This window comes from Triturus cristatus, chromosome 9 (genome assembly GCF_964204655.1).
Source record: "Triturus cristatus chromosome 9, aTriCri1.1, whole genome shotgun sequence".
In the NCBI taxonomy this organism is placed as follows: Eukaryota; Metazoa; Chordata; class Amphibia; order Caudata; family Salamandridae; genus Triturus; species Triturus cristatus.
The window spans coordinates 944,275,983-944,289,406 of NC_140592.1; the positions used below are offsets into that span (position 1 = coordinate 944,275,983).

A 13,424-nucleotide genomic window follows, 5' to 3' on the forward strand; every position below is an offset into this window, starting at 1 on the left:
GGGCCGAGCTGGGCAGCGGCGGGCGGGGAGACGAAGCAGCACACGTCTTACCCGCTCGCCATCTTGGCCTCGCCCCCCAGCAGTTTTTTAAAAGGACAATCAGGCACACTCAGTGGGCAATTTAAGTGGCCCACCAGGTCACAGGTCGAACCTGCAAAATAAGTCCTAACATTAGTGCCGCATACTGGAAAAGCAATGGTTAGAAGTTGAGCTACAGTGGTGCACAAAAAAAGTCTCAGTCAAGCCGGTAGGTACACAAGCAATTTATGACACGGCTATAGTACTGAGGGCGTGAGGACAATAGGGGGTGGTATTGTTCTATCCAAATCACTTGGATGCCAAATGGCAGGGACAACAGGAAAGAAAACAAGGGATGCCCCTCATGCACACAACACAGAAAGCACATGCCTAGGGGGCTAATAAGGCTACAGGATTTAGGACTAGTCATTCAGTTAAGCCTTAGAAATATTTTAATCAGAGAATGGGATACACTCCAGAAAGAGAAGGGGCTACAGCCATAAATCTCTTAGTCATCATGCACAAATTGAAATGTTGAATATTGTGTTCCATCGTCCATCTGTATATGGCATTGCGCAATAAGTTGTTCATAAAATGCAGCCACTGATGGTTCAGAGGTTAGGACTAGTGACACAGGTACTTGGGATAATACTTCAAGTAAGCTTTGAATGAGCTTATGAAAACAGGGTACAAAACCTTTTAAACAAACCTGTATAACCAACTGTTGTATTTTGGAACAGAGATAGGATAAAATCCCGGTAGTAAGTAGACCCTATTAATGTATATCCTAACCCATCTTCTCACTCTTCCCAAAATCAAGGCTTTCATATGGCTGTTGTGGTTCTCACCCACACTACTCTCTTATCTTGCTCATGTAAACGTGGTTTATGTTCTTATGTGTAATAGAAAGTCATAATGCTCATTGCTGTTAGAAATGTGCCCATAATGGAGGCATGGAACATTGCCATGAAGAGAGGCCACTCATCTCTGTTGCTTAAGAGCAAATTCTTGTGCTGGGTTGATGGTTGTGGAGGTTCCAGAGAAGGAGAATCTTTGGAGGGTAATTTTTGTAGGGAAATGTGTGACGCACCCCTATCTTGTTAATTACTTGTGGAGGACCTTCTGGCTTCCTGAATTTAGAGGTGTAGTTGCTTCATTTGTGACCCATATGAGATTCAAGATGGCGTCCAATGACTGTGGGAAGGTACAGTCTGCACGTGTTGGGAACAGTTTTAATGCTGCACATTGGTGGAGACTGCAAGAGGCAATCCTGAGAGTCTGACAGTGAGACTGTAGACCAGGCCCAAAGATGAATTGCCTCCCAGTTCTGCGGCAAGCATGTGCTGGGGGAAAGACGTCTATGTGTTGCACTGGTTCACTGCAGAGTCTATTCTCTGTATACACTATGCGATTCCACCGAGTGCCACTCAAAAATAACTCCTGTGCAATTCTGTACTTGTTTAATCCATTATGTACAATAAACAACACCTATATCTAGTTCAATCTGTTACAAACATACTGAACGCCGAATATTGGTTCATGCTTCACCTGTTACCCTGAACAAACCTGTGACCTTGCTTTGGCATTGCACCTAATTTGAAAATTGACTTAGTGGACTCATTGCCAAATGTCCTAAAAGCCAAATGGCCCCGAGTTTTCATTAATAAATATACGAAATTGTTATTTCATGAAAATTGCCATGACAAATCATGGTTAGATTTTATGCATGGTTTTGTGTAAGCCCACTCACCTTCTCAATATCCTGCAGGTAGAGCATCGCAATGTCCCCCGCCTTCTCATAGCACATAATGATTTCTTGGTCGCGGTCCACATTCTGGTTGATGGCGGGAGATGAACTTGACAGCTTTTCTAAACAGAGGCCTAAAAAAAGAAAGAAGATAAGCGGTTGAAAATGGAGAGAAAGAGTATTCCTCTGGACGTCCAGTCCCCAAACTACTTTTGTGAATAGGGTACAGTATACAAGGCCCAGGATGAGCTGCCACACTCCGCTAATTGGCCTGGCATGTGCTCCTATCCACTTGCAGCCACCACAAACCGCGTGCCATGCTGGCAGAAATCATTTCAAACATTTAAATACACAGGATTAGAAGGATTTGATTCAGACAGCTACTGCTGTGTGCATGCCAGGAAGTGGAGGAAGCGTGGCTTGGGAACAGATTAGAGTCATGTGCGAGACTGCTGCTGCCGGAAAGAATGCTGCTGCTTAACAACCCAGCTCTGTCTTCTAAAGCCAGAGAGCCCTCGGCCCCTTTGGAGTCCAATGAACGAACACTCGTGCTTGCACTGGGCAGCAAGCGACCTCGGTGTGTTAGTTTGGCACCACTGAAACAGAAATGCATTCCCCATACTATATTCTGAACCAAACAATCAACGAATATCGACCTCGCCAGACTGGGTTTATTGCGACATATAGAGGGCACAAGTCGTCAAAGTGTAAGGTTAGGGATTAAATACACAACATTCTGTGTGTGCCATTAGAGGTGACGTCAGAGGAAATTAAATCACAGGTCTCCGTTTCACCCTATGGACTGAGAGGCCCGTACCTCACACAATTTAAGTTTAAAAAAAAAAATAACAACAAAGTGCAGTCAAACCAAAACCTTCTGGCAACTTACGGGCCAGGTGTGGGTGGGGAGAAGAACCTCCCTATATTCCAAGGGCATATGCAGGGGCGTAGACAGCCTACTCAGTGATAGTCTCAAGAGCAATGTACTTTCTTGAATGATGGCTCTTGTAGACTCTCCAGCATGCACTGTTGCCAATAAGGCAAGCGCACAGCTGGCCAAGCAGCAAAGGGGCAAAAGGCAAATGAGTTGTCATGCTTGGGTTAGGGGACGGCTGCCATACAGCAAGGGGCACTCTTATCTTTCGACCAGTGCTGGAAAGTAGGGGGATCGCACCGGATTCCCGTTTCATCAGCTATTTCTGGGCAAGATCTGAGATCCGGCTGACCCAGGGAAATACGCTGAATTTGATATTATGTAAATTTTCGACAATAGGATGCATTTCAGCAGCGCCCACGCCTGTCTGCATTCTGTTCAGTGCAGCAACCTGCAGGCGCTGAGGGGGCTTTCTTATTCTCACTTCCAGCCGGGCAGAAACAAATGCCTGAATTAAAGGGCCATCAGCCTTTCTTTTGTTTAAGTATCATCCTGGCTGGAAACCATCTGGAGCCTAACACCTAGATCCTCTGCAATGGGAAGAAACAAAGGAACATAACTTATCACTTCACAAGTACTTTTTATAGAAACGTTGACTTGGTGGCAGGTTTTTGACTTTGCTCAACTGACTATGTAAGAGATGTGCATGGACTCTAAGAATGCAATATTTATCTGTTTGTATGATTAATTACAATGAATACACTGAAAATGATTTAAATGGCAACTACTAATTTATTTTTCATTTCGTTCTTTTACTGCACAGCTCATACCAGTGTACGGTGTCAGAGCGATTAACATAACGCACACATACAATAAATCATACAAGTATGTAAATTAATGTACAGGAAATGTTCCTTAACAATGAGAGTTAAAAGGTGTAGGAATTAAATATCATATATACTTGTAGACATTATATGTTTAGAGTGAAAATTCAGGAGAAACACAAAGTCAGGATAAAAAAAAAATATTGGAGTGATTGGGGTTGTCTGTACTAACAAGACTCTCTTAATTTCCAGAGGAGCCCTTCTTTGCAATAAAAGAATAACAAAAGATTGAGAAAAAAAATAAGGATCTACATCCATGACAAAGTATACATGCAGCTCCTTGATCCTGGTAAATAGTTACTTGTGCTACAGTAGAAGGATTGCAACTTATGAACTGGAAGTAACAAAATGATCTCGGTGTCAAAAGCAGTAGCCCACTTACCTATCTTCATAAAATTCAAATCTGTGATCTGCATGTTACACAAGGTGCTTTGAAGCATGCACATTAGTACTCTATGCTACTTTATGAGTTAAAACTGTGACTGGGAAAAACAGAGAACTCCCCCAGAGCTGCATTCACCAACAGACTTGTCTTAGTGTTATCATACTCCTCTCATAATTACTGGCACACAAAGATCTCTGCAGTAGGTGTCTTAATAAGTAAGGTAGAACAGATATGCTGTCACATTTGTCCTTGTTAGTTTCTTCACATCAGATATTTCTCAAATAAATGTATTGGGTGACTGTCAGACTCTGCATTTCGAGCTTCCCCCATTCGTGACTCCACCGCCTTTCCTCTACCACATCCTTGACCTTTTATGGGTTCCTGGACTAACATTTTTAAAATTCTAGCACTATTTCATTAGCACAAAAGAGAAGATTCTGTCTGCCATCGAGGTCTAGTTTGCGACTCGACCTACTTGCTACAGTTGCAGAGTCTCTGTCTGAGATGTCTTCCTCACACAGTAAGAGCAGGAAAAGAGGAAAGGAAAGGCAAACTGTGATGGTGTCCCTCTAAAAATATTAGATTGGGGGTTCACTCATGTCAATCCTCCATTTACACTGTCTATTTGAATGCTATTGGTGGTGTCCAGATTAACTCTTCACTAAAACTTACCAATAGGTGGCTAGATGTCTCACAAGAGTGGAATATGTAGCTTACACATGAGGCTATATTTCACACTACAAATCACCAAAAGTTGCAGTCAGTAAAATAACAAGCTCTTGTTAAGTGATGAGCAGAACAGCACCACCATCAATCTATGCGTGATGAAGTGCTTATTTATGGCACTTTAGTACCACCACAGTACACACATTAGTGCTATTAGCCATGCTACAAGACTAATTTGCTTAGGCATGACAGGTGCAGCTTTTACAATTCTGACTTCCTAGTTAGTACTGCATTCCAGTGTATGATTATGAAAATTGCTGAAGAAATGATGCCACAGTTTTCTACCTTTGTAAATAAGACCTTCATTGCATGTTCATATTTTTCGTTGTGAGGGTATGGGCGAGTCACAGGTCTCAAGTAAGCCTGGGGTAGGTGAGACCATGCAAGGGCCCAGCTCCCAAAAGGAAGGGTCACCCAGCAACCCGTGACTGAAGATCATTAGGGGCCCTTATTTCATCAGTGTGCCAGTAAGTTCTCATTCGGTGGTGGGGCTCTTGCGGATCCGCAAGAGGCGATCTGCCACTTGTGCTGGAGCGCCAACAGTGGTCAAAATTAGATATTAGATCAAGTATCAGCACAGAAAGACTCCACGAAGAAAAAAAAACACTAATGTCCACTTGCAGGTTCCAATAACCTGTGCTAATATACTATAGGATAGTTCACTATGATCCCTCAAGGGAAAAGGCAGTAAGGGAAAAACAGAACACTGCTTCCTGTGATTACTATCCTTTGCTGTGTTTTCTAGCTTTAATTTCAGAATACAAACGACAATATCAGAGGCCAGTGGTTGTCTTTACGGAATTATGATATACATATAAAAGAGACAACTATAGTTTACCTACGATTTTCAATTCTGATCAGTACCCTGCTCAAATAGGTACCAGGAAAAGTCAAGGAAGCTAGCGACCTGCAGAAAACAGCCAGGGAATGGCGAGGCGGGCACAGACAGCAGAATCACCAAACAGCGAGAACCCTCTACTCAACTAACACTAGTGAAGGGAACCATATAGGGAAAAATGCCAATAGGACTGGCTTTAAAAGACTTTTGTATGGTAATGGAAGCATTACAAGTAGATAGCATGGGAATGGATGTACTTTGTGGAAGTACAAAACTGTACAATAATATTTGTTTTGGTTAAAAGACAAGGTGACAGTTGCACCAACAAGCCAGACCTAAACATCCATGTAGGTTGGTGACTGCCCTCCTCCCATCTGTGCTGCTGCCAGAGAAAACACAATAAATTATCTTGTTATCTAAGACACTTTCATAGCATTAAAACGTGATGTGTGTGCCCCTGAAAGATAAAGCTCACGCATTAAAAAAAATAAACAAAATGTTCACAGCTGTGTGGAGAGCAAGCACTTTGTTTGTGGTAGTACAAAACGTCTGCCTAATCAAACTTGTACTCCTGGCTCACAATAAGTGGACGGAGACAAAGCTCCTCTCCTGGTGATTCTCACCTAATTGGCTGGCAAAAAGCTGTGAAACCAGACCACAAAAAGGCGAGGAAAGCGTAACTAGGATGAGAACTAACAACCAGTAGATACCCAACAAGAACCGGATGTTGCGAGGTAGTAATCCTTAGTTGTACGTATGTTCCCAGAACTGTCTGTTTTGAGTCAAAGCTGTGTGACCCCCCCACCACTGAGCGCCCTAGCTTCATCTAGCCAGTAATCAGATGTCCGCCAAACACGAACCTCAAGTTTACTGCAATTCCTGACACACTATTATTTGCTGAATGATCAATTTATATCACTCTTCAGAGAGGAATGGTTTGGTTTACTGCTTAATGGAGCCTTAGGCAATATAGAAAAGTCATTAATAAAATCCTGCCATTGAAATTTGGATTGGCTTGGATTATGCAGATTTTAAAACACAAAAGCAGCTATCCTAGCTAAAGCAGTTGGCTCTCACTGGTGATTAGTTTATAGAATGCTCTCACAAAGAAAATAAGCTTGAAATTTGGCAGACAGTGTGCCTGTGCTTCCACTCCCTCCTCACGCTCTACTCAAGCAAACAATGAGGATGAAAGAAATCGAGATTAAATTGTAGCACAACCGGAGTCAGAGCACTGGAATGTAAACTAAATAAGTATGGTAAGAACTTGATTAACATTTATTTATTTTATTTTTGTGTTTTATAGAGCGCGAACGTGACCCGTTAGGGTATCAGAGCGCTTTACAGGAATCATAGAATTGTACAAAAGGCTTGGAATCACAAAGTAAACAATTGATAAGGGGGGGGGGAGGGGGGGTGCTGGATACATAAGGGATAGAAAGACACGTATGTACAGTATACATTTATAATTACTCCAGACAAGACCCCATTGCTGGTTACATAGTAGATAGGACACGTATATACAGTTTACAATTAAAATTATTCAAGATAAGGCCACAGGTTTCTTGGTGGGGTGACTGGGTAATCCGAGGGGAGGCAATAATCGGAAATAGATCGGGGACTCAGTGGTGTTTGAGGTTGAGAGAATGTGGCGGAGCCGAGTTCACTTCCTAAGGCTGTTATTTTGTCAGCGAAGAAAGAGGAGAATTGCTCGGATATTAGAGACTTTGGGGTTTCATTCAATGTTTTGGCCAGTTTATTAGATTGGTGTTTGACCAGTTCGAAGAGCTTGCGGGGTCTGTTCTTGGCGTTCCCCAGGTCTGATCTGAAGAATTCTTTTTTTGAGTTGAGGATGTTCCTGTTGTAGGAGTTTCTGGCCTGGCGGAGAAGTTTTAGATGTGCGGCCGAGGGGTGCTGTCTCCAGATTCTTTCAGATTGTCGTAGGGATCTCCTCATTAGTGCAAGATGATCAAAAGCTCACAGTGAAGCGAGAAACTATGTGTCTGAATGATATACATTTTCCTGGCAGGTAAATTAAAACAGTAATGAGAAAGCCAGCCTTACCTCTCTACAGTACTATAGCTGTCACTGGGAAAAGTGCCCTAACTCTAACTCCAAGAACAAGAAAGCCCCTGGAGAAGGAGCCGTGCCAGGCAATGTACATTGGATGGTGGGTTGATGGGAAGTTGAGGGCTGTCATAATCAAGACAAGTCTGTGTGCCATGGGCACCTGCACGATCCCCCAAGCTCTATAGGTGGCAGGTATTACACACAAACTCCCATGCTGGGAAAGTTGCTTTGAAGAGCACTGTCAGGGACCAGCTAGAGTAATTAACTTTATGTGATCACCAATAATATAATTACTTTACCTTTCCTCAATCTGTGGCAGGCTGATACAAAAACAGCATACTTGCTTGCAGTTTAGAAACCGATTGGATTGCCAAAATAAAAATATCAAATGAATTTGCCTAACCCTTATAAGCAAACCAGTGAACCTAATTTAATCAGATTTTCCCATAGCCCTCGACAAAGCATTCAGTACCTGGCTGAGTAACGCTACACTTTCTGGTGTTATTGTTACCTAACTTATCTGTCTCTGTAAATAAGACTTGGATTGGACAGGCTGATCCAGCATCATGAGACAACCAACAAAGCAACAGTTTTAGAAATCAATTTAGGCTAAAAAGGAAAGAAATGTAGTAGGCAGCAGTTTACATTTTAAATGTATCCTAAAGTTTGAATGTAAGAGCCTCATGGAGAATGTTACTTCTGCCTGGAAAATAGGCAAACACTTTATGCAAAATGTACATCTTGAAGTGGTGCAGAGATATTTTTATAAGAATGTCACCGTACGCATTGGTATTTTAATTACATTTTTTTTGTACTTGGCATTCAGAGGAAGCCCACTGATCCACTATTGGGGCCATCTTATGTTTGCATGATGAAATATGTGATGTTTAGGTCTCGCCTACACAGCGAATGGCCTATGCTGTGAGGCATATATTTTACTATTCAGTGGGATTACAACCCGCCCACAGTATACTATTGGTTGTTAGCATAGTCACTCTGATTTGTAAACTTTCTATTGCTTAGCTTCCGTAGGCTACCTCTCATTTCTTGCGTTAGCTCCTCCCTGGAGCATTGACCAAGTACACGTTCTTCCTTGTCTTTTTGCAACCACTGTTTTTTAATAAGACTTTTGGAATTATTCCTGGACTTGCACTGTTTTTCCTGCTGTTAACACTGGCGTACAGTTTCTTATTTATGTTGCTTTCACTATATCTGCTATCTGTATCGATGCTTTAGTAATATTGAGACACCACTAGGGCACATTAAATTATGCTCTGTAATTACAAAACAAGGATGAAGAATGCTTTCAAAAGCTGTGCTTTTATTTTGAAGAATGCTTTCATAAGAAGCACTTTTATTTTACATTGTATTTTTTTGCTTTCAATAGATGTGCTTTTATTTTACACTGGGTTTTCTTTACAATTAATCAATTCATGACACTGCATGTAATTGCACGTCTTTCCACCAATTTAATTTTTTTGGATATTTTATGGCTTCTTTTGTTTCATTCACCTTCTCTGCCCAGTCTGTTGACATGTTATTTATTTATACCCACAATTACAGTATTCTGTGCAACTCTATTCTATGCTACTCCACTCTACACCACTCCAAGCCATACCACTCTACTCTATGTAATGACAATTTTTCCCTCTCTTTTTCCACCGATACTGATGTTGTAAGCAAATGAAAACGTTTCCTTCATTTCTTCCCATTCTAATAGCAGTTTTTATTGGTCAGTTCTTTTCAACCCTAGGGTACTGATAAGAAACCAAATCTTGTAGTGTCTGTGGCTGGAGACGCAACCCCATTCCGGCACCCAGCGCGCCCCCGTGTATCTCCACGATGTAATCGTGACTCGGTACATGAGCCTGTGGAAGCATTTACAATAGTACTAGTATATAATTTCAATTACATATCACATACAATCCTACCAGTTAATTGGAAAATGGATATTTCACACCCTATGTTAGATCTAAAGTAGTATGGTTTAAAAATAGCAAACCATAACCTATTTAGAACCCTTCCCCCCGTGTTGCTTCAGTTGCCATAGCAACCTGCTTTAAAACACTCTACTGTACCAGTAAGTCAAAAGTTCACACACTTTCTAAGTGGACCATACCAGCTTCAAGTTCAACTATGACAGGTGTGGTTGAGAGCTTAAACATTTAAACATATCCACAGTAACATAATTTGTGAAACATTTATCCGCAGCCAATCACAGATGTAGTTCCATTAGTAATAAAAATCACAACCTAATTGATTATCACATTTGCACCACCCAATCAAATACGACATTTTCTAAAACCAACACTGCTCCTCCATTTTAACTGCCTTCCATTGTACCAACGGTCACATTGAGCTGCAGCCTTCTCCTGTGTGCTACTGCTCCTTCCTTCAAAATGGTTAGCGTGTGGATTGTGGATCTCAGCTATGTCTTCCGGGTCACAGAGTGTGCGAAAAAGAGAGGCATTGACAGGGACTTGGGTTTGCCTAATGTGGATATTGAATGGTTTGGCCAGAGAGGTTTAAAGTGGCACCAATTTCCGCCTGTCGTTGAGTATTGCACATTACCAACATCCAGACCTCTTAATAGTGCACTGCGGCGGCAATGACCTAGGCACTGTTACTGGGTCAGGTTTGGAAACTGCAAAGAAACAGATCTTTGGCCAATTAATGACACTTTTGTCTCTCTCTGTCCAGGTGTACTCCAACATATGCCAAAGGCAGACAGAGCCAGGAAATATGTTAATAAAGCTGCATCTGCATTCCTCAGACACCATTGCATTCCTCAGACACCATATCTTGGGCTCTAATCTACAACAATCCACATTTAATAAATGCATGGAATTTACAGAAGTGATGGAGTTCACTTTACAGATGAAGGTAACAGGGCGTTTCTCATCAACCTGATACTCAGCATCCAGTCTTATGTGTAGCTATCACATACTCACAATGAATACAAAGGCTCTCTTAAGAGCCACCCTATTGCCCAACACTAAATAATATTAATTTTAAATCCTTTGTTTAAAAATATATTTTTCGGAGTGGGTGTGAGAGTCTGAGTGGGTCTGTGAGTGGAAGCATGAGTCTCTGAGTGGGTCTGTGAGTGAGTGCATACATGTCTGAGTGGGTCTGTGAATGGGTGCATCAATCTCTCAGTGGGTTTGTAAGTGAGTGTGTAACTGTGAGTTGGTCTGTGAGTGGGTGAGTTAGTCTGAGTTGGTCTGTGAGTGGGTGAGTTAGTCTGAGTGGGTCTGTGAGTGGGTGTATAAGTATCTGAGTGGGCCTGTGAGTGGGTGCATGACTCGCTGAGTGGCTCTGTGAGTGAGTGTATGAGTGAGTCAGGAAGTGCATGCATGAGTCTGTGAGTGGGTCTCTAAGTGCTTCAGTGACTCTCTAAGTGGTTCTGTGAGTGTGTGAGTCTGAATGGGCGCATGCATCTCCGAGTGGATCTGTGAGTGTCTGTATGACTGTGACTGCATGCATTACTGTGTGACTGAATGCTTGAATGCATTTAAAAAATATATATTTTGGCGAGGTTCGCAACTCCACCATGACGTAACACGGGAGGGTTGCGCTGAGAGCTGCGATAGGGTCGCAACTCCACTGGCGTGGAAAAATATCTAATTTCAGCATTCTAAAACCCATAACGAATCCATGTCACACACCTACAATACAACCACTGGGTCAGGGTACACATACCCTGACCCCTTCTATCTTTTTTAAGTTTAGATCGATCACCCGTTACCGGCTCCCGCTTCATAAAATGGCAGCTGAAACTTTAAATGGGAGGGTCTGCACTGAGCGCCACAATGGGGTCATGACTCCATCCATGTGGGGAAAAAACCCAAATTCATTACACACACCTACAACACACCCATGGGGGTCAATGTACTACTATCCTGACCCCTTCCTTGTTTTTTTTACATTTACATCCATCCCCCGGGACCAGCTCTGCTTCATAACATGGCGGCCGCAACATTTTAGACAGCTTGCGGCCAGCCAATTACAGCATTCATCCTGGCGCAAGTGTTCGCGTAATACAGCGTCAGAGCCATGGATCTTTTGCATCTTAATATATACAAATTTGGATTTCGGTTAATATTCTTAAACTACTGAACAGATTTGCATCAAATCACAAAAATCACTTCCCTGGACCAACATCTACCTTCCTGCCAAATTTTGTCTAATTCCATTCAGCAGTTTGGGCTGTAGGCGTGTCTAAAGTTCCTATAGGAATTAACATGGGGAAAACGTGTTTTGGGACACCTCCTCCCCTTTTCTAGGCCCCCACGTGACAGATAAGATAACCCCAAAACATTCAAGACAGCAGCTGGAGTGAGCGTCATACTAGTTTTTAAAATTTCACGAGGATTCGTTAAATGAATCCAAAGTTATTGGTAAATGAATAAATTATCTTCCTATGGAAACTACATACTAACTCTAACTGCCTGCTGGCAGCAGGATATATATATATATATATATATATATATATATATATATATATATATATATATATAAATAATCACAGAAAAAAACATAGGTTTCAGGGGTGTTATAGTTAGCTGGACATTTCACTCGTACAAAATCATTGCAATTCCACCGTTATAGTTAGTTCAGCTAACTATAACTCGCGTACCCGCAATGCACTGCTAATGACGTCACATATTACATCACTCATGACATGGTTAGTGACATCACTCATCACCTCACTGATGACATCTCAAATGACATCACTGATGACATCATCCAGTGAATGTGTGTCTTTCTGAAAATTAAATATTTTTTATATATGTATATCTCAAGGTCGATGGAAGAATAAATGGGTAAATAAGTGTCTAAATTGATGGTTTTTTTTGTAAAATTGTTTGTATAACTGACTGATTAAGTGTATCTTAGTGAATACATGGGTTTGCGAGTAATGTTTAAATATGTAAATATATGTATCAGTCTCCCACTTTGTGTATAAGTGGCTTCATGGGTTGGTGAGTAGCTACATGAGTGTCTATATGGGTTATTTTTTTTTTTTTTTTTTTTTTTTTTTTTTTTGAAACCGTTTATTGCAGTTTGTAAAAGTTACAGGTATGGGCCTACAACCATCCGGCCGGCCGCTAGAATGACAAAAGCATATTGCATACATACAGTAAAAGTCTCTCGGCAGTGCAGAGCAGTGAAACAGGAGTAATCAATGGTGCAGGCCACACAGCTCCAAGCCCACAGTACGGTTCCCTTTTCTTGATACAAAACAACGCCAAAAAACCACACCCGCAAGGCAACCCGCGATCCAAAGTGACAGCACGTGCTCCATAAGTGGGGGATCCAAACCAGCAGCAGAACTCTGGAGAGGGGAATGGGAATAGATCAGGGACTGGGGGACCGCGCGCCCGCAGCCGAGGGAGGGGGGCCGTGTCTATATGGGTTATTAGTTGGTTTTTTGAGTATCAGTATGAGTGTCGGAGTGTCTGTATGGTTCGGTGGGGGTATTACTTAGCGCATAGATGCATGAATGAGTGACTCACTGTTTGTATGTGTTGAAGACAGCATGTGTGCAGGACTGTATGGGTGGATGAGAGTGTGTAAGGGTGTGTTAGTGAGTGAATGACTGTCTCAATAGTGTCTTTATGAGTAACTACATATGTTTTAAACTAGTATATGTGAGTATTGATGTATATAAGTAAGTATATGTGAGAGTGAGAGATTGGAAGAGTTCCTGTATAAATAATTATGTGTTTCTGTAAGTGATTGTTTAAGAGAGTAAGTATGTGTACGTTTCTGTAGAAGTAAGTGCAGTGGTGTGTGTATAAATGTATATGCAAGTAAATTGATGTTTGATTCTTTATTAGCATGAGTGACTATGTGTGTGAGTAACTATGGATGAGTGG

General features: G+C 41.7%; 1 protein-coding gene across 2 annotated transcripts in view; it reads right to left on the minus strand.

Moving 5' to 3' along the window:
- Positions 1–13,424, minus strand: part of TTC7B (tetratricopeptide repeat domain 7B) — a 1,510,908-nt gene that overhangs the window by 1,216,052 nt on the left and 281,432 nt on the right. For both annotated transcript variants that reach the window (XM_085626529.1, XM_085626530.1), the window contains exon 4: positions 1,769–1,899. In XM_085626529.1, coding sequence (XP_085482655.1) covers positions 1,769–1,899 — 131 coding nt within the window. The remainder of the gene's footprint in view (positions 1–1,768; positions 1,900–13,424) is intronic.